Below are 26712 nucleotides of genomic sequence, written 5' to 3'. Positions count from 1 at the left end.
TGGTTGCTATACTGTATTATTTTTCCTTGTATTATTTAATTTTGACATTTTTCAACCTAAATTGCTTATATCCATAGATCTGAAAACCCTAAATACGGGGGTATAGCAATATATGTGTGGGTCTCTTTGAGCCATTTTCGTTTACCAATCTATATATTGTTTATACCAAAACCATAATTTTCAGAGCTGAATAATAATTTCAGGTGTCTGATAGTTGCAAGTCCTCTCTCTACATTCCTTCAGAAATAACTCGGCTATTCTTGGCCCATTGTTCTTTCATTAGAGTCATCTTTTCATGTCCCATAAAAACTGTCAGGATTTTTTACTGGAGCTATAATGAATCTGTAGATCGATTTGAGGATAAGTTTATTTTTATACACCTATGTAGAATATCTTTCAGTAAAGTTTTGTAATCTTCTGGTTTTGTCCTTTGTTAGACTTACTCCTAAGACAAAGGCAGAAAGAGACGCTTGATTTCATCAGTAATTAGGAGAATGAAAACACACAAGATGCCATTTCACACCTATTTGTTGAGGAAAAAATGAAGCCTGCCGATACAAAATAGTAGACACAATGCAGGTAAGTGAGGTTTTGTATCCACTGCTTTTGGAGTGGGGAGCAACTGCCACACAGCCTGCAATCTAGTGCAGGGGACTGACTGCATGAAGTCCCCCACAGTACACCACTTTGAGCAAAAGGTAACTTAGAAGCAACAGAAAAAAAAGCTCCCCACCTTTCTGCCTAAAGGCAGGGTATAAATTTCCCTTTCAAGGTGACTACCCTAACCCCTCCCTCAAAGGAGGCAGAAAGCACAGAGATACTTCCGTACAAGCAATGCTGACTTGCTCTCATCTTGCACTAGTTCCCCACGTCTACTTAACCTTATCACAATTTGCTGCTCCTAGAAGCCCAAATTCTTCTTCTTTGTTTTGTCACTACAATTTATCACTCTTTGTTAAAATGGCATACAAACTCTAGGGTCTGATCCTTTTTTGGATCTTTCTTCTCTTCTATGGAGGCCTCCACATGCAAACATAAACCTTTAGACTGTCAGTTTAATGTGCAGAACTCCAGTCATTAAACCTACACAGGTAAAGGGAAAAGTTTCTCCCTCCACTCTGCAGTAGTGGCTTTCCTGCAGTCAACCACGGTGTGAACTATTTTGAGAGAGAGAAAGAGAAACTGAGACCACAATCACACAAATTTTTATTCAAGTATATTATTACAAAGGTTCTATTTTATTATTATTATTTGTTGTTGTAAATCCTTTACAGGTATGCACCTGCAGGAGGAAACAGTGCATCCTGAGTGTCCCTCATCCAAAATGCTTGGGACCAGAAGTGTTTTAGACTTCAGACTTTCTCCATGTCTGGAATATTTGCATATTCATAATAAGATACCTTAGGGAGGGGACCCAGGTCTAATCACAAAATCCATTCATTTTACATATACAGATAGCATAATGGTAGTTTTATACATTATTTTAAATAATTTTGTGCACAAAACAAAGCCAGGTGTGGAATTTTCTACTTTGTGATACCATGTTGACATTCCAAACATTTTGGATCTTAGAGCACTTCAATTCCAAAGTTTTTGATCAAAGATGCTCTATTTTGCTGCTATAAACATTCAAGTGAAAATGTCTTTATGATAAAATGTCTTTTTTTTTCTTTTGGGCACATACCTAGTAATGGGATTGCAGAATCAAATGGTAGGTCTACTTTTAGTTCTTTTAGGAATTGCCATACTTCCTTCCATAGAGGCTATAGTAGTTTGCAGTCCCACTGACAGCGTAGAAGTGTATAGGTAAGGTTTGGTACTATCGACAATTTCAAGCATCCAATGGGGGTCTCGGGGTATATCCCCTGCAAATAGGGATGATTGTTCTATTTCCTCCAGTTATGCCTGACATCCTACAGTGACAGCTGGGGACAACACTTGGTCGTGCTGTGCTCCTTATTCCTGCCATCAACAGCTTTGATCTGCCTGTGTACCAGGTTATATAACGATTATATAATGTACAAAAAGTATGTATTATTAACTTTTATCATGCTTATAACAGTCTTACAAGGCAACTATTTGTCTCTGATTCAAAGACAGGGGATCTGAAGCTCAATATACCATGTCCCCAGATTCTGACATGAAAGTGCATCCAACAAATGAGACAAATAACTAAAGAAAAAGCGAGAAGAGACAGAGAAACAGAAATACATTTTATCTATAATCTTATTTAAAAAAAGAGTAACTTCTAAAATTTTTACATTATGAATGAACATTATAAGTATGCAAAGACATTTCTAACATTCTATTCTTCTCTTAATTTCAACAGTAAAAAGAAAAAAAAAACTCTCAAACTGAATTCCCAAAAATGAAGGAGGAAAGAATTTCATTTTGGTTCATAGAAAAAAGAATTCTACTTTCATGGAGTTGTATTTCCATCTTTAGCATCAAGAATTTTTTAGATGTTGTCACGTATGTGATTTTTGGAGGCCATTCTAATTGTACTTGAATACTGAAGAGGGATGGATCAGCAGACACCAAAGAACACCACTGAGGCTGGGCCTGTTGACTCACGCCTGAAATCACAACACTGTGGCAAGCCAAGGCAGGAGAATTGCTTGAGACCAGGAGTTTAAGAGGAGCCTGGGCAACTTAGCAAGACCCTGTCTCTAAAAAAATAAATAAATAAAATTAAATTAAAATTGGCTGAACATGCACCTATAGTCCGAACTATTTGGAAGACCAATGCAGGAAAATAGCTTGAGCCCTGGAGTTCCAGCAGGGACAAGAGGGTGAGACTCTGTCTCTTTGAAAAAACAAACAAACAAAAAAACAAAAAGAAAAAGAATGCCCAAGTTTTACTCTAAGGCTTTCCCAACACCAATGCCCAAAATTTAAAACATTCACTTTTATCACATTATAAAGAACAACAAAAGCAGCTTTAGATAGGAACACTGGAAAGTCAGAGAGGCCCCTTCATTAGCACAATGACTGATTCTCAAGACAAAGGAGAGCAAATAATTCGGGCCACAGGAGAATGACAAATCACCCCACGTCACCCCCCCTTGAGGGCTACTCATCTACACCTAAAACGCTAGCATGGAATCTGAAGATCTAAGGATCCACTCCACAAACGTATTTCACAAATAGTACTGAGAAAATTAAATCAAGAGTATGAAATGGCTTACAAACTAAGATTCTCAACTTTCTTGTTTCAAAGAATAAAAAAAAATGACTAAAATTCAATAAACAGAGAGTACTGCTTCAAACCTTCCGAATGTTATATTGCTATTTAAACATACTTTTATCGCAAATCTAAGGCCTTTGGTACTAACACACATTTTTAGTCAGCTACTAGCCCAAAATTATTCACCTGACTTTCTAGGAAAAAATAAAATTAGTGCTCTATCATATTGAATTAATTTTCTTCCCACAATGAATCATACTATTTAATTTAATCATGTTTATATTAACTAAATTCTTTTTCTAAGTTGTTGTCATAAAAAAAAAAAACCTTTCACTCAATTTTATAAGGTCATTTCATTGAATTTCTTTCTTTTTTTTTTTTTTTTTTTTTGAGACAGAGCCTCAAGCTGTTGCCCTGGGTTGCTCACAGCAACCTCCAACTCCTGGACTCAAGTGATTCTCCTGCCTCCGCCTCCCAAGTAGCTGGGACTACAGGCACCGCCACAACACCTGGCTATGTTTTGGTTGCAGCCGTCTTTGTTTGGCAGGCCCAGGCTGGATTGAACCCACCAGCTCAGGTGTATGTGGCTGGAGCCTTAGCCGCTTGAGCCACAGGCGCCAAGCCTTCATTGAATTTCTGATCAATGATTTTACCAATGGGAATTTATTTTTATCATTAAAGGAAGAAAATTTAGACAAAAAAAAATGAACTAGCTTTATATTTAAAATCTTCAGCAAATCACTGCAACTAAGAACAATTCTTCATCTGTAAAATGAAAATAACACATAACACTTAAGGATTTATCCATGCACCAGGCATTATTGTATTTAATTCTCATGATTCTACAAAAATGATGGTATTATCATCCTTTATCATCAAGGAAGTGTTAGTAGGCAATAACTTTCCCAAAGTTACACTGCTAGCAAGACGGCTGGGATATTAATAATACTTGCCATTAATAAATCTTCTGGGGTTTATTACATGATCAGTCAGTACAAAGGATATAGAGTCCTTCATACATTGTGAAAAGTTCTAAACATGTATGATTATTATTGAAGACATAACAAATTTTTCAAGGAACAAATAATTTATAATGTACAAGGTCAAGGACTAACCTAAGGAATATTTACTCTTCCTTGAGATTGAAACCATCATGTATCAAAACCTCAATACTCTGGAGACTGTCCATCTCATCAAGATAAAACTTTATCACATTTCAATACTGGTATTTTATGTGGAACATAAGTCCCATTAAATTCAAGATATGTTACATTGATTATTCTCTGGATCTCTTAAACCCCTTGTCATTCTGACAAACTGGGTTAGTTTGTTATGTGATATTTAGAAAGCTTTATTAATTTTTACTTCATCTTTGGTAGTTTCATTGGTTTCAGAGATGTTAAGAAGACTTGTCTTTTACTGGGGAGGGATTTTAGGATTTTAGATAAAGTATATTTGTGTTCTTAATACTAGATTTTTTTTTCCTTTGATGGGTATATGTGAATCGCAGTATGAGAATAATAGTACAAGAGGAAAAGGGAAAGTGGAAAGGGTGCTGTAGGTTGGAATAGCATGGAGACGGGACCACGCACAGGGTTAGGTGTCAAAGCCACTGTGTTTATCTTTTTCACACTTTAAGTCCATGTGAACCATGGGTCAGAAATAATTTTATGCCCATTGAAAAAAATGTTTCTAACTTTATAGATCCTGATGGTTTTTTTCTACCAGAAAACCTTATCTACATTATTTTAGAAGAGGGGGACGGGGGCCTAGGGCTATGAATATTACAGGGAAGGGGAGAGGACAGGGAGGAGTAAGGAGAAGGGAAGACGCCCCCCCAGGGCTGTCTGACGCCGGCGTTAGTGGGGCAGCTCTAGAAGAGAAGTGACGCTGAGTGCTTAGAGGAGGATGTCACAGGAAACAAAGTAGAAGAGCCACAAGAGACCCTGACCACGGAGGGCCCTGACATCCAGCTAGAAGAACAACCCTGTCCTGTTACACTGGGCAAAGAAGTGTAAATGCTGAGACCAGTCCGCTGAAATGACCTGAGCTGGGCACAGAAGAGATGCCCGGCGTCAACTACAATGAACTACAATGAGCAGTAGCCAAAGCCCACCGGTAGCCCAGGGCTCCTTCTTCTGACTTATTTATCTCATCGTGCTGCCCTGCACACAATCTCTAAAGCAATGCCAGCGCACAGGAGGCACACCAATAGTCATTCAATGAACACATAATTCATGATCTGAGGTATTCTTACTTGTCAGAAGGCCGTTTGCACTCGATAGTTCAGCCTTCCCTTATCAAATCAGCCCCATTCCTTAACCACAGGAACGAGCAAGCTGAGGGTTTAGGAAGAGAAATTTAGCAGAAGGAAAAAAGGGATTAAAGCAGCCGAATGACAAGCAAATGGTATTTACAGCTAAAAGCCCACATTCAACACAATTTCCATTCAGTTCCATTTTGCTACCAAGATTCCTTCTCTTGGATGGCACAGGAAGGTGAAAAGAACAGGGAGTGAACGACAGGTGGACGGCAGGAAAGCCGCAGGCAGCCCAAGGAAGTGCCATGAAATTAGAGGGATTTGCTTCATGTGGGCCAGAATTTCAGCCCTAACATCTTAAATAAACTAACTGAAACACGAAGGCACAGTAAGGCAAAGAATAAGGAAGACAGACTTTGCAGAAATAAAACGGCTTACCTGCTTTAGAACTTCAACTAAAACTAAACAAAAAATAAAATCTACTGCTAAGTCTCTCCTTTCAAGAAGATAATCTCTTTCACGTTGCTGTTCATCCCTGAAACAAGAACCCAGAATTAGCATTGTGTTGTGACTGTAAGTTTTAAAATAGCTGTTAGTTAGTAGTTCATGTGGCTCACTGGGTTCCTACCTGTGTATGGTGTGCCATTGCAATTGCTGGTATGAGGTTTTTAAATAATCCAATGTATACGAGGTCGGACAGTTAAGTTCATGAACTCGTCCTAGAAAAAGTGCTACATACCTCATGGCTGAATATGAACTTTGGTCTCTTGAAAGCACTCCCCCTGGAAAAGAATGCACGGAAGCCAGCAGGCCACCCCCCCTTAGAATACTTTTTCTAGGATGAGTTCATGAAATTAATTGTCAGACCTCATACTATGACAGCTTTGATGGACATTCCAGAAACAGGGCTCAAAAACTGCTTTGAAGGGTGGACTGAGCACTGGCATTGGTGCTCAGCTTCCCATGAGGAGGACTTTGAGGGTGACCATTGGAATCTTCAGCAATGAAGAGGGCTGCACTTTTTCTAGGATGAGTTCACAAACTTAACTGTCCAACTACATGTTACAAGTTCTCACGTTCTTTCGCTTTTTGTACACTGGGTGTTTACTATTATATCTGTCAGCAGTTAAACCTAATCCAAAAGAATTGCTAAGAGGAAGGAAAGTTCTTTAAATGTCATTCAGAAAACCTAGCACTGCTCCAAATCTAATTACTAATTTTTGTATTAAGAAATGAAGCAAAAGCAACAATTTTTACAGATGAAAATATAGTACAAGGAAAAAAAAAAAAGAAAAGAAAATATAGTACAAGGTCAACTTTTCCACAAATCTACATTAAAAAAAAAATCGAACATGACACTAATTAAAATCTAATATTAAACCACGCGTAATCACCGGACCACAAATGTTGTATGTAATGCCGAGTTCTCCCTGGGATATTTGAAAAAAAAGACAAATTCTAGGATTTGAGCAGCAAGAAGAGCATCACAGCACTGGAATACAGGGTTTTCCAAAAATACATGTACATAGTGTATCAAAAAATATAAAATTTTTAAAATTTAAAAAAAAAAGATAATATAGGTTTTCGTCAGTCTTCCTATATCCCAACAATTGCTTACCCTCATAAACTTTATAAATAGAATTTTCTTTGAATTGTGAATTTTCTGAATTAAATTCTGTGGCTATTAAAGCTCTCACTGAGCTGCTAAAATGATACTCCTGAAATTTATTTTTTAAAAACTAATGTTTACACAGTACCAGTGACAGGCACCGCAGGGCTACACCTAGTTTTTTTTTTTACCTGGTGCTTTCTCTGGTTTTGCAGTTTAAGTCTGAATTCATGCCCCTTAGAGCCGCCTACGCAGCAAAAACAGCCAATGCTTACTTCTTAGGAACCAAATAGTAGTAACACTCTCCAGTCAATAATAACATCATCACCCCCTTCAGTGGACAGGTCAAACAATGGGAAGCAAAGCACTCACCCCTTAGACTTGGTGCTAGACCGAGGCCTGTACTCGTAAGACTCATCGTCAGTTCCATTTTGGCGTCTGTACCAGTCGAACAAGGTGCGGAGTAAGGAAGGGAGACAGTGCTCTGCTACTGAGCTCATAGAGCTTATCAACTGAGAACACAAGAGATGGCCAGAAAGTGAATTACAGCATCGCAGGCGCCACGCTCTTAACATATTAGCAACCATTTAGAATTGAAGAGACACAATGATTGGGAGGTCTGAAACGTGGACGAAAGGAGACCGGATCCCATGGGCCAATGTTGCCTTTATTTGCACTCGGGTGCGAGCGAGCTGAGTCTGAGAAAGGAGTCAGCACCCGGGTTAAGGTGGATGGGAATTTAAAGGGTTGGCGGGGTGGGGATTGATACATTTACTCCTTCCTAGGGGGGACACTTCTATATGGGCTGGTCGGTTCTGTTTGGGTGGATCCCTACATCTGACTCTATCAACGATTCAAATGCAATAAATGTGTTACAAACCCCCCCAAATTTTTATGACCCCCGCCCATAGAATCTTCTCCCTTAACTATTAATAACTGGAGCACTTTTGAGTGGTTTCCTGGAAATGGTGGATTTTCAGCAAGACAGAGAGCCGAGATTCCCAGTGTTCCTGGGCGACTTCTGACACCAAGATTCACCATCCCCACAACCTGCACCCCTAGGTAGCCCCTTAGTTACACCACTGTCCACCTCAAGGCGTGTGGCCCCACTTTTAAAAGCCCATTAATATCCCCAAGTGCACAGACAGATTTGAGGCAGCTTTTCCTGACAAAGAGGAAGAAATTCCTTTCTTCCTTACAATCCCCTGGTCTCAGCAACTAGATCACTATGTGGCGAGCAACCGAACCTAGACAGAGACCCTCTTACAGTTTCAACAACACACGTTTTAAAATTAAAATAAGGGGGAAAAAACTTAAAAAATTAAATTAAATTAAATTAAGGGTCAGGCGTTTGGCCAAGTAATAAAGTCACATGAGCTAAGTTTCACCCACTATTAAACTTCATCTAAATCCACGCATTTTGCTTGGTGGCTTTCAATCTTTTTCCTGCCTCCCTGGGCCACTCGCTTGTGTACAAACTCGCCCATCAACAACATGGCAGATTACAGACATGGATACCGCTACAAATAAGATCAAAAAGCCACAGCTCCTTCATAGCCTGCAACGCCTCTGCACTTAATTAAGGGAACGAATGCATTCTAAATGTTGCCATTTCACAGATGTGAAGAGATGTAGAAACAAAAAAGAGATACTAAGTTAGAACTGGGAGGAGAGCTCCAAGTTACTATACTATGATGCTGAAAACTACTCAAACACTTAAGGCTTAGAATTTATAAATGAACAACATAAAGATAAATGCAGTGTGAGGAACTGCTATTAAATCTGTAGCTACCTGAATTCTAGGTGAGTATCACAGATTCATGTCATGAAAGAACACAATTTCAATTAGCAGCCCCTAAGGTTACTCTTCGTCTTGAGCAGTGGTTCTCAACCTTCCTAATGCCGCGGCCCTTTAATACAGTTCCTCATGTTGTGGTGACTCCCAACCATAAAATTATTTTCATTATTTTCATGAAGTAGCAACAAAAATAATTTTATGGTTGGGGGGTCATCACAACATGACGAACAGTATTAAAGGGCTGCAGCATTAGGAAGATTGAGAACCACTGATCTTGAGAATCCCAAGAGAAACTTCCTTTCCTCACAAGAATTTCTGTATCTGGTTGGATCCATTGCTCATAAAATTAATATTTTAAAATTAGTGTGCAATCAAACATCCTTCACTCTACTGACTTATTTAAAAAACTGTGGGTTATGGGCAGCTCCTGTGGCTCAAAGGAGTAGGGTGCTGGCCTCATATACCAGAGGTGGGGTGGGTTCAAACCCAGTCCCAGCCGAAAACTGCAAAAAAAAACACCAAAAAACAAAAAACTATGGGTTATAGGAATATAAGGTCTCTTTAGTTCCAAGACTACAGGATGAATCAGTTAATGAAGATAAGTTGATAACTCTGAAAATCAAACATTTAATTGACCCATTATTTTCTTGTCTTCAGGGAACTTCAAAATGCACTTCATCCGGAAAATTAGGGAAATTAGAAAAGGCTAAACTAGTTTATTTGATTCTGTATATGGCTCTCTTTTTCATTACTTCCAGACACTCCTTTCATCATACTTTTATTGTAAAGTACCATAATTTGACAGGTAAATAGTCTTTAATTTGGAAAATTAAAATAAAAAGTCAATTTTATTTGACTACTTAAAAAAACTGAAAAACAGTGTACAGTATCACTCAAAGGAAATCGCTTTTAATACCTAACGAAGAAAAATTAAAATACCATCTGCTATTGTCAACATAATACCAGAACAGTTTACACCACACAGCTTTATACAGTGAGGAGGAAAAAAAAAAAGAAAAGAAAAGACGCTATGAGGAACAATCATTTATATTTTGTTAATCATTTACATAAGAAAACAAATGGAAATTTTCCTTAAAATGTTTCATCAGATTTCAATTCTGACTATACACTGATTAATAAAGCAGATTCATGATGTGAATACCCTAATAACTTTTGTGGTGGCTTAAGATTTGAATCGTATTGTTAAGGTGATCTCATTATAGTACTGTTACGACAGATGGCTTACCTTCCTACTTACAGTTTCTTCCTCTATCAGTGACTGTTTACTAAGCATGTAGCAGAATGACCTAGGGAGCTGCTATAAATACAGATGCCAGAAAATGCCCTTGGCGATTCTGATTCAGCAGAACTGGAGCGGGATCCAGAATTAGTATTTTGCTAAGTCCCTACCAAGTGATTTTAACCAGTCTTCTTTATCAAATCAATTAGCCTAATTTGAAACTTCTATTTCTTAGATACTGTACTAATTTTGAGTAAAGTGGGCCAGGAATACTAGATGGTTAACGAAAAGCTAACATGAGCTATTGATTTTTTTCAAATAATCAACTTGTAATAAACAAATTATGATAAAATAACACCTACTCTAACATTTAATCTCAGCAAGAGGAAGAATTACCATTTGAAAAATATCACACGAGGTTTTAGACATTGATATTCTATAAACAGGCTCTGAGAGCCACAACAGAAAAACAATAAATAGTAGAAGGTAAAATATTATGTGAAATACTGTTCAGCCATAAAAAAGATGGAGACTTTGTGTTTTCTATAACACCCTGGATGGATTTAGAGAAAACTCTCCTAAGTAAAGTATCACAGGAATCGAAAAATGAGCATCATGTGTACTCAATACTAATTTGAAACTAGTAGATTAATAACTACTGGCCCACATGACAGAAAAACTCAATTAAATTCAAGAAGGAAGGCGGAGAAGAGGGTTTGGCAAGTTTCGACCCAACAAGAACAATGTGCAGGTATATAGCACATTTTCAGGGGGGCAGATTCAACTATAACTCAGACTTACAATGTGCAGGTATATCCCACATTTTCAGGGGGGCAGACTCAACTATAACTCAGACGTAACCTAATCATATATACCCTCATATTAATCTGAAACAAAAATATTTTCTAAGATGCAAAAAATTAATTTGGTTGTAAAAGAGGGTAAGAATGTTACCTAGTAAAATGTACTGGCTGTTGAAGAAATTTTTTATTGAAAATATTTAAAAATAAAAATTACTTAAGAAATGAGTCACATGTACTCAGTACTCAAAGAAATATTGTGTTAGCTAGTTTTTGGGAAAAAGTTAAAATATTATTACATAAAAATTGTACACAAAGAAAGAAAGAAAGAAATGTAACTGACAACTTTGAGAAAAGTTTTAAAAGGGCACATTAAAGAGATTAATAAGTAAAAAGTATTCAAATGCTAGATGAACTAAATCAGTAAAGTTACAAATTCACAGCTACTTTATTGATTGTTTAAAACAAAACAATTTCCAATTCCATAATGACTCCAGTATATGAGGATACAGAGGATCAGTAAACAAAATAAGGACGTTTCTTACAATTGGGTATGCTTGGACCAGATTATTCAGATGAATACTTTCTTTCCAGGAAAAATTATTTCCCCCAAATGGACATACCTGATCAAACTGTAGATCTTCACCCCTCTGAAGAGATCTGGACAATAGCTTCTCCTACAATTAAAACATATACACATAAATAAAGTATAAATACAAACTATTAGAAATCTATATGTTAACAGTTTAGATTTGTGAGTCAGTTTTGATGTCTTTTTCATTTGTAATTAGGTTGTCTCTACTGGGACCAAGGTCAGGCAGCTAGGATCCGATGCCCTCTTCCCCCTCCAAACCAGAACGCGGTAGTCCCATGTGATCACCTTCTGGGACAAATTCAGTTCAAAAGTTCTGATATTACAAACTTAAAACTCAGCATAGGGCTTATTTACATTCAAATGCAATAGTCACTGTCATGCATTACTGCTTTTACTGATTCATTCACTCACTCATTACTTCACTCTAACATTTACTGAAAAGCAGGCTCGCAGTGCGGTGATACGAGTATGTCCCTTCCCCTTAGCTAGGTGACTACCCCTCCACATTATCCACAGAGGAATGGCCTGGGGTCACAATGGCTGAAGACGGGGTACAGCGGACTGAAGACAGGGAAGCTAAGTAAAACTTTATGTGCCAAATATTAAAAACCCCAGTTATCTTCTAGTTCTACCTCCCCACAATACTAGCAGCCAAAGTCTCAGCTCTCCCGTTCAGAGTACTGCAGAAACCTTCTCTAAGGACTCTGACTAGCCCCCAGAAGAAGGTCTGGCATTGATGGCCCATTCATGGTAACAGCCTGAAGACCACAGTCAAAAAGGCTCTTCCACGTACAGTGGGCTTCCAACCTACTGTTTAGCGCCTCACTTATGTTAAAATATAACATAAAAACATGTGAGGAGAAGGCAAAACTAAGACAAGATACTCTTTTAAAATACATATACTAAATATGCTCAAAAAATAGTGGAAATTGAAGAGTTTTCAAAATACAGGCCCTAAGCCAAATGTAAAAGGTCCAAAACCAACAGGTGATTGGTACAAATCTTTTCTTCCATCTTCTTTTCTAGTCACTGGCACGCTAATAAAAGATTAACCAATAAACTTGTATATGCCAAGGATTGATCCACCTCCTTTTAGAAAGAAAGAAATCTAAGGTATCAGATGGCACAGTCCTCAAGCTGCAATTTAAACCACTGACTGCCCTCCCTGAATCTCTCTTCTAAAATGAAGATGAAATTGTGGCTAAAAACCAACCTCAGCTAATATTCAAATGTTTTGGCCTCCTTGACCTCCTTTTATTATGGTTTCTAGTATAAGGATGAAAAAGCCAATTCTCTCGTTTCAGTGGTCAATTAAATTCTTTCAGCAAAAGCTATCCACATTTGTGCTTCTAAGGCTTTTTTGCAACCTACTGTCCCAGCTGACTGTAAGCCATGCCAGCCTCCTCGTGTCTGATAGGCCCTGGGTGCTATTTTCTTTAAAGAAATCCTGTTAAGACTTTCACTGGAGAACTCAGTCATCTTGGATGGTTTTTTATTACCTAAAAGAGTACACAATAAATTTCAAAATAAATAAAATCACAATAAAAGCATCTGAAGCTGCAATGTAAACATTGTGACGATATTAGATTAAATGTATTTTCATTATCTCATCTTGATGCTACAGAGTTCCCATTTAGCTGGACCTGGACACGAATGAAAACAAAGCAGGCAGAGCTGTGACCTAGATAAGAAGACAGTATAAGAGGTAAAATCTGCAAAGGACAACGGGGATCAGGGTCTTCCTGATGTACCAGGAAGAGTAAGCAGAGATGCTCCTTCTCTCCCGTTTGTGATGATGGAGTGCAAACACCTACACTCCGAAGGAATCCTCGCTGCAGTCAACATTAGTTTCATAACCTCATTTTAGATTGCATAGCAGATGTCTCTGAAATTATCTGTTAAATGAATGAAATACAGTCAGCATCAGACTGTTCTAAAGGAACTCTTAGAAGCTCTGGTTAGAATAATGAATTAACGTTTTATTAGATGAACAAAAGACACATAATACAGCTATGTTTCTTAAAGTGAAATTAAACTTAGAACACAAACCTTTACCAAGCGACTTTAATAAGTAAGTATCCACCACCATAGACAACGCTGCAGATACATAGATGAAAGAAATCTGGTTCTTGGTATCAAGTAACTCACATTCTTGGAAATAAATATATAAGCAATTAACTATGACATAATCATAGTCTTAGAGTACATATAGATTTTTATGGTAGAACAAAGATTCATTTATAGCTTGGGGGATCATTATGATAAAGAGAACATAAGAGAAGTCTGGAAAGATAAGTAGGGTTTTAAAAAATGGGAGTTAAAAGCATTTTAGATTGAGAGAAAAATAAGATCACCCACACCAGGTCAAAAAAACATAGGTGATTTTAAGCATCGTAACACACACAAGGTAGGAGAATAATAAGATGTTATACAAACTTTAACAAGACAACGAAGAGCCTGAAGTGACCCATTAACAACTTCAATTTATTTTATAGTATTCCAATGAAAAGTGAGTAAAAATGTTAAAGCAGAAAGATGATAAAAGTTGTGCCTTAGGCTTGGCGGCCACAGCTCAGTGAGTAGGGCGCCAGCCACATACACCAAGGCTGGTGGGATCAAACACAGCCTGGGCCAGATAAACAACACTGACAACTGCAACAAAAACTAGCCAGGCATTGTGGGCGTGGGGAGTGGGGTGGGGGTGTAGTCCCAGCTACTTGGGAGGCTGAGGCAACAGAATTGCTTACACCCAAGAGTTTGAGGTCGCTGTGAGATGCCACAGCACTCTACCAAGGGTGACATAGTGACACTCTTATCTCAAAAAAAAAAAAAAAAGTTGTGCTTTAGATAAAGAAAAGTCTAGTGAGAAAAAGGAATTAGAAAGGTGATACATCACTTAACTTATTGAAAGGGTACCACAATGGTCTCATGTGATAGAACTTGAGCCTGAACTACGACAGTGACAATAACATTGCAAAGGAAAAAGATAGAAAATTGCCATTTTATAAAAATCATCCATATGTTCTTTTAATGCTTTCACTCTCAAGACTTTTACTTTTCAAAATCAAAATTCCTTTTAAGAATATGTAAGATTATGGGCGGCAGCTGTGGCTCAAAGGAGTAGTGCGCCGGCCCCATATGCCGGAGGTGGCGGGTTCAAGCCCAGCCCCTGCCAAAAAACTGCAAAAAAAAAAAAAAAAAAAGAAAAGAATATGTAAGATTTGACAGCTGATAGGACCATACTACATGGTACTGCAATAAGATATTTTATAAAATAGATAACATGTTTTTAAAATATACTGTGCTACATTTCTTAAACTGATTGAAGCCATCTACAACAAATCCAAAGCTAATATTATACCGTATAAAGTAAAACTAAAAGCTTTCCACTTAGAACCAGAACCAGACAAGGCTGTCCTCTATCACCACTACTATTTAGTGGTGGAAGTTCTCACCAATACAATCAGGCAAGAGAAAGAAAGAAAGGGCATCCAAATGGGGGCAGAGGAGGTTAAATTCTTGCTCTTTGCCAAAGATACGATCTTAGAGAACCCCAAAGACTCAACCACAAGACTTCTGAAGTGATCAAGAAATACAGTAATGTCTCAGGACATAAAATCAATGTCCACAATTCAGTAGCCTTTGTATATGCCAATAACAGCCAAGATGAGAAGCTAATCAAGGACACAATTACTTTCACAGCAGCTTTAAAAAAAAAAAAAGAAAGAAAGAAAAGAAATACCTAGGAATACAAATAACAAAAGAGGTGAAGGACCTTTACAAAAGAAATTACAAAACCCTAAGAAAGGAAATAGCAGGATATATATATATATATATATATATATTTCCCACACACACACACCTGTAATCCCAGCTACTCGGGAGGCTGAGGCAAGAGGTTCATGTGAGCTCAGGAGTTTGCCATTACTGTGAGCTATGACACCAGAGCACTCTACTGAGGGTGACAAAGAAAAAGAGAATATAACATGCTCATGGCTAGAAAGAGTCAATATTGTGAAATGTCTATACTTCCCAAAGCAATCTACAGATTCATGCAATCCCCATTAAAATACCAATATCATACTTTCAAGATATGGAAAAAATAATTCTTCATTTTGTATGGAACCAGAAAAAAACCTGATATAGCCAAGGCAATTCTTAGTAATAAAAACAAAGCTGAGGTATCACCCTGCTAAACTTTAGGCCATACTACAAGGCCATAGCAATCAAAACTGCGTAAGTATTGGCACAAAAATAAAGACATAGAAATTTGGAACCAAATAGAAAATCATAAGATAAAACTAACATCTTAACAGCTACCCCATCTTTGATAAACCAAACTAGGATATACACTGGGGAAAATAATCCCTATTCATAAATGGTGCTGGGAGAACTGGATAACCACATGTAAAAGACTGAACCTGGACCTGCACCTCTCACCACTTATAAAATTAATTCAAGATGGATAAAAGACTGAAATCTAAGGCATGAAACAATAAAAACCTCCATGTAAGTGTGGGGAAAACACTTGTATTGGCCTGGGGAAAGATTTTAAAAAGAAGACTTCCATGGCAATTGCAACAACAACAAAAATAAACAAATGAGACTTAATTAAACTGAATAGCAGCTATACAGCTAAGGAGACAATAACGACAGCAAATAGACAACCTTCAGAATGGGAAAAGATATTTGCATATTATGAATCAGACAAAAGCTTGATAACTAGGATCTACAGAGAACTCAAATTAACAAAAAGAGACCCAACAATCCCATATGTCACTGGGCAAGAGACATGAATAGAACTTTCTCTAAAGAAGACAGATGAATGGTTAACATGTGAAAAATGCTCATTGTTCCTAACCATCAGAGAAATGAAATAAAAACCACCCTAAGATATTACCTAACCACAGCGAGAACGGCCCACATCACAAAGTCTCAAAGCTGCAAATGCTGGCATGGATGTGGACAGAAGGAACACTTTTACACTGCTTGTGGGACTGCAAATTAATATAACCTTCTTGGAAGGAAGTATGGAGAATCCTCAAAGAACTCAAATTAGACCTCCCATTTGATCCTGCAATCCCATTACTAGGCATCTACCCAGAAGAAAAGCAATCCTTTTATCATAAGAACATTTGCACTAAACCGTTTATTGCACCTCAATGTATAATTGCCAAAATGTGGAAACAGCCTAAATGCCCACCAACCCAGGAATGGATTAACAAGTTGCAGTATATGTATACCATAGAATACTATTCAGCCATTAAAAGAGATGGAGAGTTTACATCTTTTGTATTAATCTGGATTGAGGTGGAATACATTCTTCTTAGCAAAGCATCACAAGTATGGAGAAACAGGGGGAATTCTGGGAAGATGGCCGACTAGTAGCAAACCTTGGCAGAGGCTCCTGCCCAGAGGGAGAAAAACTGGACAGAATCAGACTCTATGAAGCCAAAGGTGGGGAGCTGAGCCAAGGAAGAAGTTTGGCAAGCTGTGACTTCAAGGAAGAGCACCTAAGAAAACAAATTACAGGTACAAAGACTATCATCTAAAGAACAGGAGACCCCCTCCCCCAAGTGCAAGGCTCTCCATGGGCTCTCTGCAAGTGAGCCGGGAACAAAATACCTCTAATTTTACCTCACTTGAGAGAGCCGCTAAACACTAGGTCTCTTTCTACAAGGAGGTCCCACTTGGGAAACTAGCACCACCCCGCCTGGCATAAAATTGAACAAATATTTTCTCCCAGAATTCTGAACTCTCAATCTACTCTTCCCCCTGCAGAACGCAGAGTGTTTGGACTTTTCCTGAGAGATCTGGGCATAGTGTGGACCTCGGATTATCAGGATGGAATCTGTGGCTAGTGAAGAAGAAGGAGGGATGGGAAGACAGGGACACCTGGTGAGAGGAGGAGCAGTCCCCAGTTAAGACTTTGCCTGGCCAGCGGTGGTGTTGACCCTCTTGGGCTGTGTCTGGTGGGAGTGGGTGCAGAAACTGCAGCTCTGATGATGCCCACAAGCAGGAGAGTGGTTGCCCACTGTGGACTATTTGGCGGGCGGGGCTAGTCCCCTGAGCCGGGGAGCAGAGGCTTGCCAAGTGTGGACTGAGACCGCAGGGTGGGGACGTGGTACTCTGACTCCAAAAGAGCCAGAGAGCAGAGGCTTGCCAGGGGTGGACAGAGACAGGAGGGCAGTGGCGGGTCCCCAGCTGGATCAGCTAGCAGAGAAGTGAATGCCAGTGTGGACTAAGTCTGGCTCCAACTGAGCTGACGAACAAAGGTGTGGATGCCTGCTGCAAACTGAGCCTGGCAGGTGAAGTCTCACTCCTGGCTTTGATTGTGCTTGGGGGATGCCCAGTGGGACTTTGACGGGCAATTTGCCTCTCAACAGAGGGGACCAGTGCCATACCCTTGGGGTTGCAGAACAGAAAGGACTGAGGATTTATATCTTCAATTGGAGACCTTTGGATCCCTTTCTGTTGAGCAGGGTTTGTACAGCCCAAGACAATTTAATTGGAACTCCCATCTGGGGCTGTCCACCTAGGAACACTCTGAGGCTGACCTTTGAAGTTCTGCAGCAGAAAAGCATGAATGGTGGGGGTGGGACGTTGCAGCGGTCTATATCTCTCCACAGCTGAGATTTAAACCTATTACCATGGCTTCTTAGGATAGGACGAAGGTTGGTTGATTTCAAAACAGAGCTTATGCTATCTCACCAAGTAGGTCCCCAGAGTCTCTGGCCAGACTCTGAAAGGGCCTTTGTAAGATTCGAGGGGATAAACCACAATTATAAAGCCTAGAGCTTTGATAAGGGACTGATTAACTCTACTACCTGGGAACCCCAATTCAATCTCACCCTACCAGCTCTAATAACCAAAAAGTGGAAATAAATATGGGGCAGACCAAAGGAAGAACTCTGGCAACATGAATAACCAGAGTAGTTCAACCCCCTGAAGATGCCACGCATAGACAAATGGCTGAAATGTCACATATAGAATTCAGAATGTGGATGGCAAATAAGATGAATAGAATGGAAGAAAAGTTAGAAATTGAAATCCAAACAGTAGTTCTAAAATTATCTCAAGAAATTAATGAAATCAAAGACAAAATCAGCAAACATATGGACATAAGCAGAACTCAAGGAAATGAAAAAGTTATTCAAAGAGCTCTGAAATACAGTAGAGTCCCTCAGTAATAGAGTTGACCAGGCAGAACAAAGGATCTCTAAAATCAAAGACCAAGTTTTTTAATGTTCCCAAACACTCAGAGGCAGACAAATGGAGAGCAAAAACTGATCATTCCCTGAGAGAGCTGTGGGATCACTACAAAAGATCAAACATTCATCTTATGGGAATTCCTGAAGGAGAAAAAGATGGTCTTAAAGGTATAGATATTCTACCCCAAGATGTTATGGAGAATTTCCCAAGCTTTGCAAGAGATACAGAAATTCAGAGAGTAGATAGTTTCAGAACACCAGCAAGACTCAACCCAAATAAAGCCATCTCCCAGACACATAGTGATTAACTTTGCCAAAGTTAAGATGAAGGAGAAAATTCTGCAAGCAGCCAGACATAAGAAAAGCATTACCTACAAAAGGAGAAATATCAGAATGACTGCAGATCTCTCGGCCACAAACTTTCAAGCTAGAAGAGGATGGTCATCGACCTTCAACCTCCCAAAACAAAACAACTTTCAGCCCAGGATTCTATATCCAGCTAAACTGAGTTTCATTTGTGATAGAGAAGTCAAATACTTTAATGGCATATACATGTTGAAGAAATTTCCCATAACTAAATCTGCTATGTAGGATATTCTCAGACCCATCCTCCACAATGACCAGCACAATGCTCTACCAACAAAATGAACTCATTCAGGAATGTTTGAACAAAACACAACTTCCACAGTGGTGAAAGGATTAAAGATGTCCACTGGACATTTGAAAAACATGATACTCAAAACACTACCAGGTTCAATTAACGTGAATGGTTTAAATTGTCCTCTAAAGAGGCACAGGTTGGCTGACTGGATACATAAACTCAGAGCAGATATCTGCTACATACAAGAATCTCATCTTACCTTAAAGGATAAAAATAGACTCAGGGTGAAGGAATGGACATTTATAACACAGGCAAATGGAAAACAGAAAAAAGCAGGGGTTGCAATTTTATTTTCAAATACATTTAGCTTTAAATAAAATATTCTTCTTAGCAAAGTATTTCAAGAATGGAAGAAAAAGTATCCAATGTACTCAGCCCTACTATGAAACTAATTTATGGCTTTCATATGAAAGTTATAACCCAATTATAGCCCACAAATATGGGGAAAGGGGAAAGGGAGAGGAGGGTTGGGGGCAGGATGAGTGGAGGGAGGGTAATTGGTGGGACCACACCTATGGTGCATCTTACAAGGGTACATGTGAAACTTACTAAATGTAGAATATAAATGTCTTAACACAATAACTAAGAAAATGCCAGGAAGGCTATGTTAACCAGTTTGATGAAAATATTTCAAATTGTATATAAAACCAGCACATTGTACCCCATAACTGCATGAACATACACAGCTATGATTTAATTTAAAAAAAATTTTTTCGCCTGTGGCTCAGTGAGTAGGGCGCCAGCCCCATATGCCAAGGGTGGCGGGGTCAAACCCGGCCCCGGCCAAACTGCAACAAAAAAATAGCCGGGCGTTGTGGCGGGCGCCTGTAGTCCCAGCTGCTCGGGAGGCTGAGGCAGGAGAATCGCGTAAGCCCAGGAGTTAGAGGTTGCTGTGAGCCGTGTGATGCCACGGCACTCTACCCGAGGGCGGTACAGTGAGACTCTGTCTCTACAAAAAAAAAAAAAAGGCAAAGAAAGATAAGAACAGTCACTACATATTTGTCAAGGGAAACACCCAACATGAAGAGATTTCCATAATTAACATTTATGTGCCAGAATGTTCCTCAATTTATAAAGTAAACCCTAATGGACATGAACAACTTGATATTTTCCTGCACTATAGTAGTTGGACATTTTAACACCCTTTTGACAAGTTTTGGATAGATCTTCCAAGAAGTAACTAAACAAAGAAATATTAGACTTAAACCCAACACTAGAACAAATGGACTTAACAGACCTCTACAGAACATTTCATCCTAATAAAACTGATTTACATTCTACTCATCAGCCCACAGATCATCCTCCAAAAGTGATCATATCTTAGGACACAAGTCTAACCTCAGCAAACTTAAAAGAATAGAAATTATTCCTTGTATCTTCTCAGACCACCATGGAATAAAATTGAACTCAACAGCAATAGGAAACTTCATACTCAAACAAAGTCATGGAAACTAAATAATCACAGGCTGAATGATAGCTGGGTCAAAGATGAGTTAAGAGGAAAATCACCAAATTTTTGGAACTAAAGGATAATAAAGACACAAATTCCCAAAACCTGTGGGATAATGTAAAGGCAATTCCTAAGTGGGAAATTTAAAGTATTGGAAGCCATCATCAAGAAAACAGAAAGAGAGGAAGCCAACAAATTAATGGATCATCTCAAGCAACTGGAAAAGGAAGAACATTCCAACCCCAAACCTAGCAGAAGAAAAGAAATAACCAAAATTAGGGCAGAATTAAATGAAATTGAAAACAAAAGAATTCAGAAGATCAACGAAACAGAAAGTTGGTTTTTTGAAAAGATTAATAACACTGATAAACCTTTGACCAACCTAACCAGAAACAGAAAAGTAAAATCTCTAATATCATCTATCAGAAATGATAAAGGAGAAATAACAACAGATACCCCAGAAATAGAAAAAATCTCCAATAATTACTACAAAAAACTCTATTCTCAGAAATATGAAAATCTGAAGGAAAAGGATCAATACATGAAAGCAGGCCACCTTCCTAGACTCAACCAGAAAGAATTAGAAATTTTGAATAGACCTGTATCAATCACTGAAATAAAATCGACAATATGAAATCTCCCCCAAAAGAAAAGTCCAGGACCAGATGGCTTCACATCCAAATTCTATCAAACCTTTAAAGAGGAACAAATACCTATACTATACAACTTTTTCCAAAGCATAGACAAAGAAGGAATACTTCCCAACACATTCTATGAAGCAAATATCACCTTGATCCCCAAACCAGGAAAGGATCCAACGAAGAAAGAAAATTATAGACCAATATCATTAATGAATATCGATGCTAAGATCTTACTGAATATTTTTGCAAACAGAATTCAAGAATACATAAAAAAATTATGCACCATGATCAAGTTGGTTTTATTCCAGGGTTACAGGGTTGGTTCAACATATGCAAATCTATAAATATAATAATAACATCAATAAAATAAAAAACAAAGACCATATTATTCTCTCAGCTGATGCAGAAAAAGCTTTTGATAATATCCAGCATCCTTTCATGATCAGAACACTTAAGAAAATAGACATAGAAGGGACATTTCTTAAACTGATAGAGGCCATCTACAGCAAACCCACAGCCAATATTATATTGAATGGTGTAAAATTGGAAACATTTTCACTCAGATCAGGAACTAGGCAAGGATGCCCACTGTCTCCACTGCTATTCAACATAGTAATGGAAGACTTAGCCATTGCAATCAGGCAAGAGAAGGAGATTGAGGGCATCCAAACAGGGTCAGAGGAGATCAAACACTCGCTCTTCACAGATGATATGATCCGATACCTGGAAAATCCCAGGCACTCAACTATAAAACTCTTAGAAGTGATCAAGGAATACAGCAGCGTCTCAGGATACAAAAATCAATATTTACAAATCAGTAGCTTTTATATATGCCAACAATAGTCATGCTGAAAATTTAGTCAAGGACTCCATTCCTTTTACAGTAGTGCCAAAGAAGACGAAATATCTGGGAATTTATCTAACAAAGGAAGTGAAAGATCTCTATAAAGAGAGAAAAGAAATAGCTGAAGATGTTAACAAATGGAAAAACACACCATGCTCATGGCTGGGAATAACCAACATTGTTAAAATGTCCATACTACCCAAAGCCACCTACAGATTTAATGCAATCCCTATTAAAACAGCAATGTCATACTATAAAGAGCTGGCAACCTGTAGAAGACTGAAACTGGACCCCCACCTTTCACCATTAACAAAAATTGATTCTCACTGGATAAAAGATTTAAACTTAAGACATGAAACTATCAAAATACTAGAAGAGACTGCAGGGAAAATACGTGAAGCATTTGGCCTGGGAGAATATTTTATGAAGAGGATCCCCTGGGCAACTGAAGCAACACAAAAAATACATTACAGGGATCTGATCAAACTGAAAAGCTTCTGCACAGCCAATAACACAGTACGTAAAGCAAATAGCCTTCAGAGTGGGAGATTTTTGCAGGTTATGCTTCCGACTGATAAACAGAATCCACAGAGAACTCAAACTAATCAATAAGAAAAGAACAAATAACCCCTCTATGTGGGCAAGAGACTTGAACAGAAACTTCTCTGAAGAAGACAGGCACATGGCCTACAAACACATGAAAAATTGAAAAATTGCTCATCACCTTTAATCATCAGAGAAATGCAAATCAAAATCACTTTGAGATATCCTCTAACTCCAGTAAGATTAGCCCATATCACAAAATCCCAAAACTACAGATGTTGGCATGGATGCAGAGAAAAGGGAACACTTCTACACAGCTGGTGGGAATGCAAGTTAATATGACCTTTTTGGAAAAAAGTTTGGAGAATACTCAAGGAACTAAAAGTAGACCTACCATTCAATCCTTCAATTCCTCTACTAGATATATACCCAGATGATCAAAAATCATTTTACAATGATGTTTGCACCAGAATGTTTATTGCAGCCCAATTTATAATAGCCAAGACACAGAAACAGCCAAGTGCCCATCGACCCGTGAATGAATTAACAAACTGTGGTATATGTACACCATGGAATACTACGTAGCAATAAAAAATGGAGATTTCTCATCTTTTATGTTTACCTGGATGGAGTAACCTAACCTGCCACCTGTGTGTCCAAAGTTACTTCCTAAAGTTATATCCATAAGCTACAACTGTTCTTTTAAAGGCAGGGCCGCTTTATTTCCACACCCATAACCTCTTCTCCGTGCTCACTGTCCTCCTGCCTCTCTATATTATTGCCAATAATAATTTTATTCTATATTCTCTTCCCTTGATATTCTATATTCTCTTCTCGTCTGCTCTTTTGGCTTCAATTTTCACCCTCATATAGATGACAAAATCTATATTTCTGGTCACCATTTCTGACTAGTTCTCAGAAAGAATTTCCAGCAACCAATGAAGCAGTTCCACATGGTCAGACACCAGAATCTCAACTATAATGTACACAAATGAGGAATTACTTACCTTTCTACCCCAAGAATATCCCAGTATACTCTGCCTTCTTTACTAATACTCCAGAGCATCTTTAACCCTTATCTTTCATTCAAAAAGCCACTCCTATTTAACTACTTGTCAAGTTCTACTAGTTCTAATTGTTATTTCTCTTGCTTTCTTCTGTAACCATTTTTACTGTCAATGCTCTGGTTCAAGACCCCTTTCATCCCAACTTGAACTATATAAAAGAGAAGTTTTTCTCTTTCCTCCTCCCTACCTGAGGATCTATCCACCTTCTCCAAATTTGCCTCATGTAAGTTCACTTGTTTATTATAAGTTTGGTTATGTTCTTAATGTTAATTCATAGTATATTCTAAAATTGCCTTTATTTCCTGTTACGTTTTGTCTGTCTCCATAATTCCCACTGGTGAAATCCATTTTTGTTCATTTGTGACCTGCCATAATTTATATCCAAGTGGATTCTAAAGTTATTGCAGTTTTCTACATTACCACTATCCCTTAATATTTTTTTAAGTGTATTTTTCCTTTGGGAAAATATGCATAATAATTGTTAATTACAAAAGTTAAGAAAATATTTCAGAATTATAGGTCAGCTCTACTCACCAAGGGTTCAGCCATTACAACTTCAATTTTCTTTTCAGCTTGAACAGCAAATTCTGCAAAGAGGCTCTTGATGACATATTCACCAGGCTTGACATCAGGGTCAACTGTAATGTTTGACATGATGATGTTCTTCTTCCCCCAAGTGGAACGAAAGTGGGAAGAACCACAATACTTATTCACTTTGCTGACTGGTGCTGAAGCTAAAACAAACAAAAGATCCCTACTTTAATAATCAACTCAGAGGCCTTCTATAACCTTAATTAATATGTATCCTCCCCCTAACTCCACGTACTTCTCCCAATTTCCGTTTTTGTCTCTTTCACTTGCCACCTGCTAACGTACTGCCTAAAATGTCAACAATCCATTTGCTGATTATGTACTGTTCCTCTCTCCACCCTACTAATGTGGATTCCATAAGAACAGGGATTCTCTTTTGTCTTCTTTGTTCGTGGTCAATCCCAAGAACAGTGCCTGGCATGTACTAGGTACACAATAAATATTTGGTGAGTGGATACATTTTAATCAGACAGCCAAATGCAATGAAGGAAATAAAACAGATGTGAATAAATGAAATGGGGATGAGACTAGGGGACCGAAACACAGTATTACTTTGGAAAGTATGCTCAGGGAAGGGCTCTCTGAGCAAGCTACACTTGCACTTGGGCCTAAATGATGAAAAAGTGGCAACCAGGCAAAGCACCAGGAACAGAAAGCATGAGATTTAACGTGCATGTTTGAGAAACAGTAAAGACCGGTGTGGCAGGAGCTCAAGGGAGGAAGCATATAAGCTGGAGGGCCCTATGAGACGAGGTCAGAGTCGTTACTCAAGGAGCAAACCACAGAGGCCTTTTAGGAACTCGGCTATGTCACTGCATTCGACCCAGAACATCCGATGAAGAATCTGCAAGTTTGTACCTCTCTACCACACCCAGATCTCCAAGTATTTGACCCTTCCACAGGCTGCCGTACAAGTAACCTCTCCCTTGAAAAGGGGAGCATAACACAATTATTCGAACACTAAATTTCTGTCTAACTATAAGGCAATAATTTAATTTTAAATAAATTCAAAACATACAAGGAATTGTTCTATCAAATTAAAAAAAGGCAGGGGGGAAGGCCGAGGCAGGAGGATTGCTTGAGTTCATGAGTCGAGACCAGCCTGAGCAAGTGTGAGACCCTGTCTCTAAAAAATAGCCAGGTGTTACAGCGGGCACCTGTAGTCCCAGCTGGAAGCTAAGGCAGGAGGATCACTTGAGCCCAAGAGTTTGAAGTTGCCATGAGCTATGATACCCCTGCACTCTAACAGAGGCAAGAAAGTGAGACTCAGTTTCAAAAAAAACAAAACAAGCAAAAAAAAGACCCTACTCTTAACAAACAGTGGGTCAAGATACTTAAATTTGTAGAGATAAGCTAAAGAATATTACAAACTATTAATCTTATATCTAAAATTTCTTAATACCAAACCAAGTTAAAATATATTGTGTGTTACATTCTAGGACTAAAATTATATAATAAAAACAATTCAAAACACAAATTCACAGTCCTTTGAACACAGTGCACATTGTCTTCAACACTGACCTATTTGTTTACTCTGTTTCATTAATAAAAGAGGGAATGTATTCACAAATGTCATTATGGAAAAAGCAGGTTATCTAAAATTATTTTTTCAAGTATTTTGGATCATCAAGGACTACAATTTGTCTTAAAGTTATAGATACGAACTATATCTTTTCCTTTAATTAAAATCCGTAACATTTTTATCAGTCTTTTTTTTTTTTTTTTTTTGTAGAGACAGAGTTTCACTTTATGGCCCTAGGTAGAGTGCCATGGCATCACATAGCTCAGAGCAACCTCCAACTCTTGGACTTAAGTGATTCTCTTGCCTCAGCCTCCCAAGTAGCTGGGACTACAGGTGCCCGCCACAACACCCAGCTATTTTTTTTGTTGTTGCAGTTCGGCCAGGGCCGGGTTTGAACCCGCCACCCTCGGTATATGGGGCCGGCACCCCACCGACTGAGCCACAGGTGCCGCCCATAAAATCCATAACATTTTTAATACTTCCTCTGGCTTTAACTTTACAGTACCTGTATCTCAACAACAACCCTTAAAATGAACCTAGGTACTTAAATTCTAAAGTTTGATGAGGTAAAAACCTCTTAAATGATATCCTAACCTTTCAACATTCTTTTTAGAAAGAAAGAACTTAAGTTACAATCACATCTCAAAAAACTTGCCTTTACTTTTTTCTACTTCCTTAAAACTTAAGCATAAC

General features: G+C 38.3%; 1 protein-coding gene across 13 annotated transcripts in view; it reads right to left on the bottom strand.

Annotated features, from left to right (window-relative positions):
* FRYL (FRY like transcription coactivator) overlaps window positions 1-26712 on the bottom strand; it is a 267043-nt gene that overhangs the window by 120879 nt on the left and 119452 nt on the right. For 10 of the 13 annotated variants that reach the window (XM_053577710.1, XM_053577715.1, XM_053577722.1 and 7 more), the window contains exons 3-6: window positions 24441-24640; window positions 11518-11571; window positions 7429-7568; window positions 5886-5982 (exon numbers count right to left, since the gene is read on the bottom strand). In XM_053577710.1, the coding sequence (XP_053433685.1) occupies window positions 5886-5982; window positions 7429-7568; window positions 11518-11571; window positions 24441-24560 (411 nt within the window). In that variant the 5' untranslated portion in view covers window positions 24561-24640. Of the gene's footprint in view, window positions 1-5885; window positions 5983-6075; window positions 6091-7428; window positions 7569-11517; window positions 11572-24440; window positions 24641-26712 lie in introns of those variants that run through there. The other 3 variants (XM_053577717.1, XM_053577718.1, XM_053577723.1) reach the window with 2 other exon arrangements.

The sequence above is a fragment of the Nycticebus coucang genome, chromosome 23 (genome assembly GCF_027406575.1).
Source record: "Nycticebus coucang isolate mNycCou1 chromosome 23, mNycCou1.pri, whole genome shotgun sequence".
NCBI lineage: Eukaryota > Metazoa > Chordata > Mammalia > Primates > Lorisidae > Nycticebus > Nycticebus coucang.
This window is presented reverse-complemented; position numbering and strand designations above follow the sequence as displayed.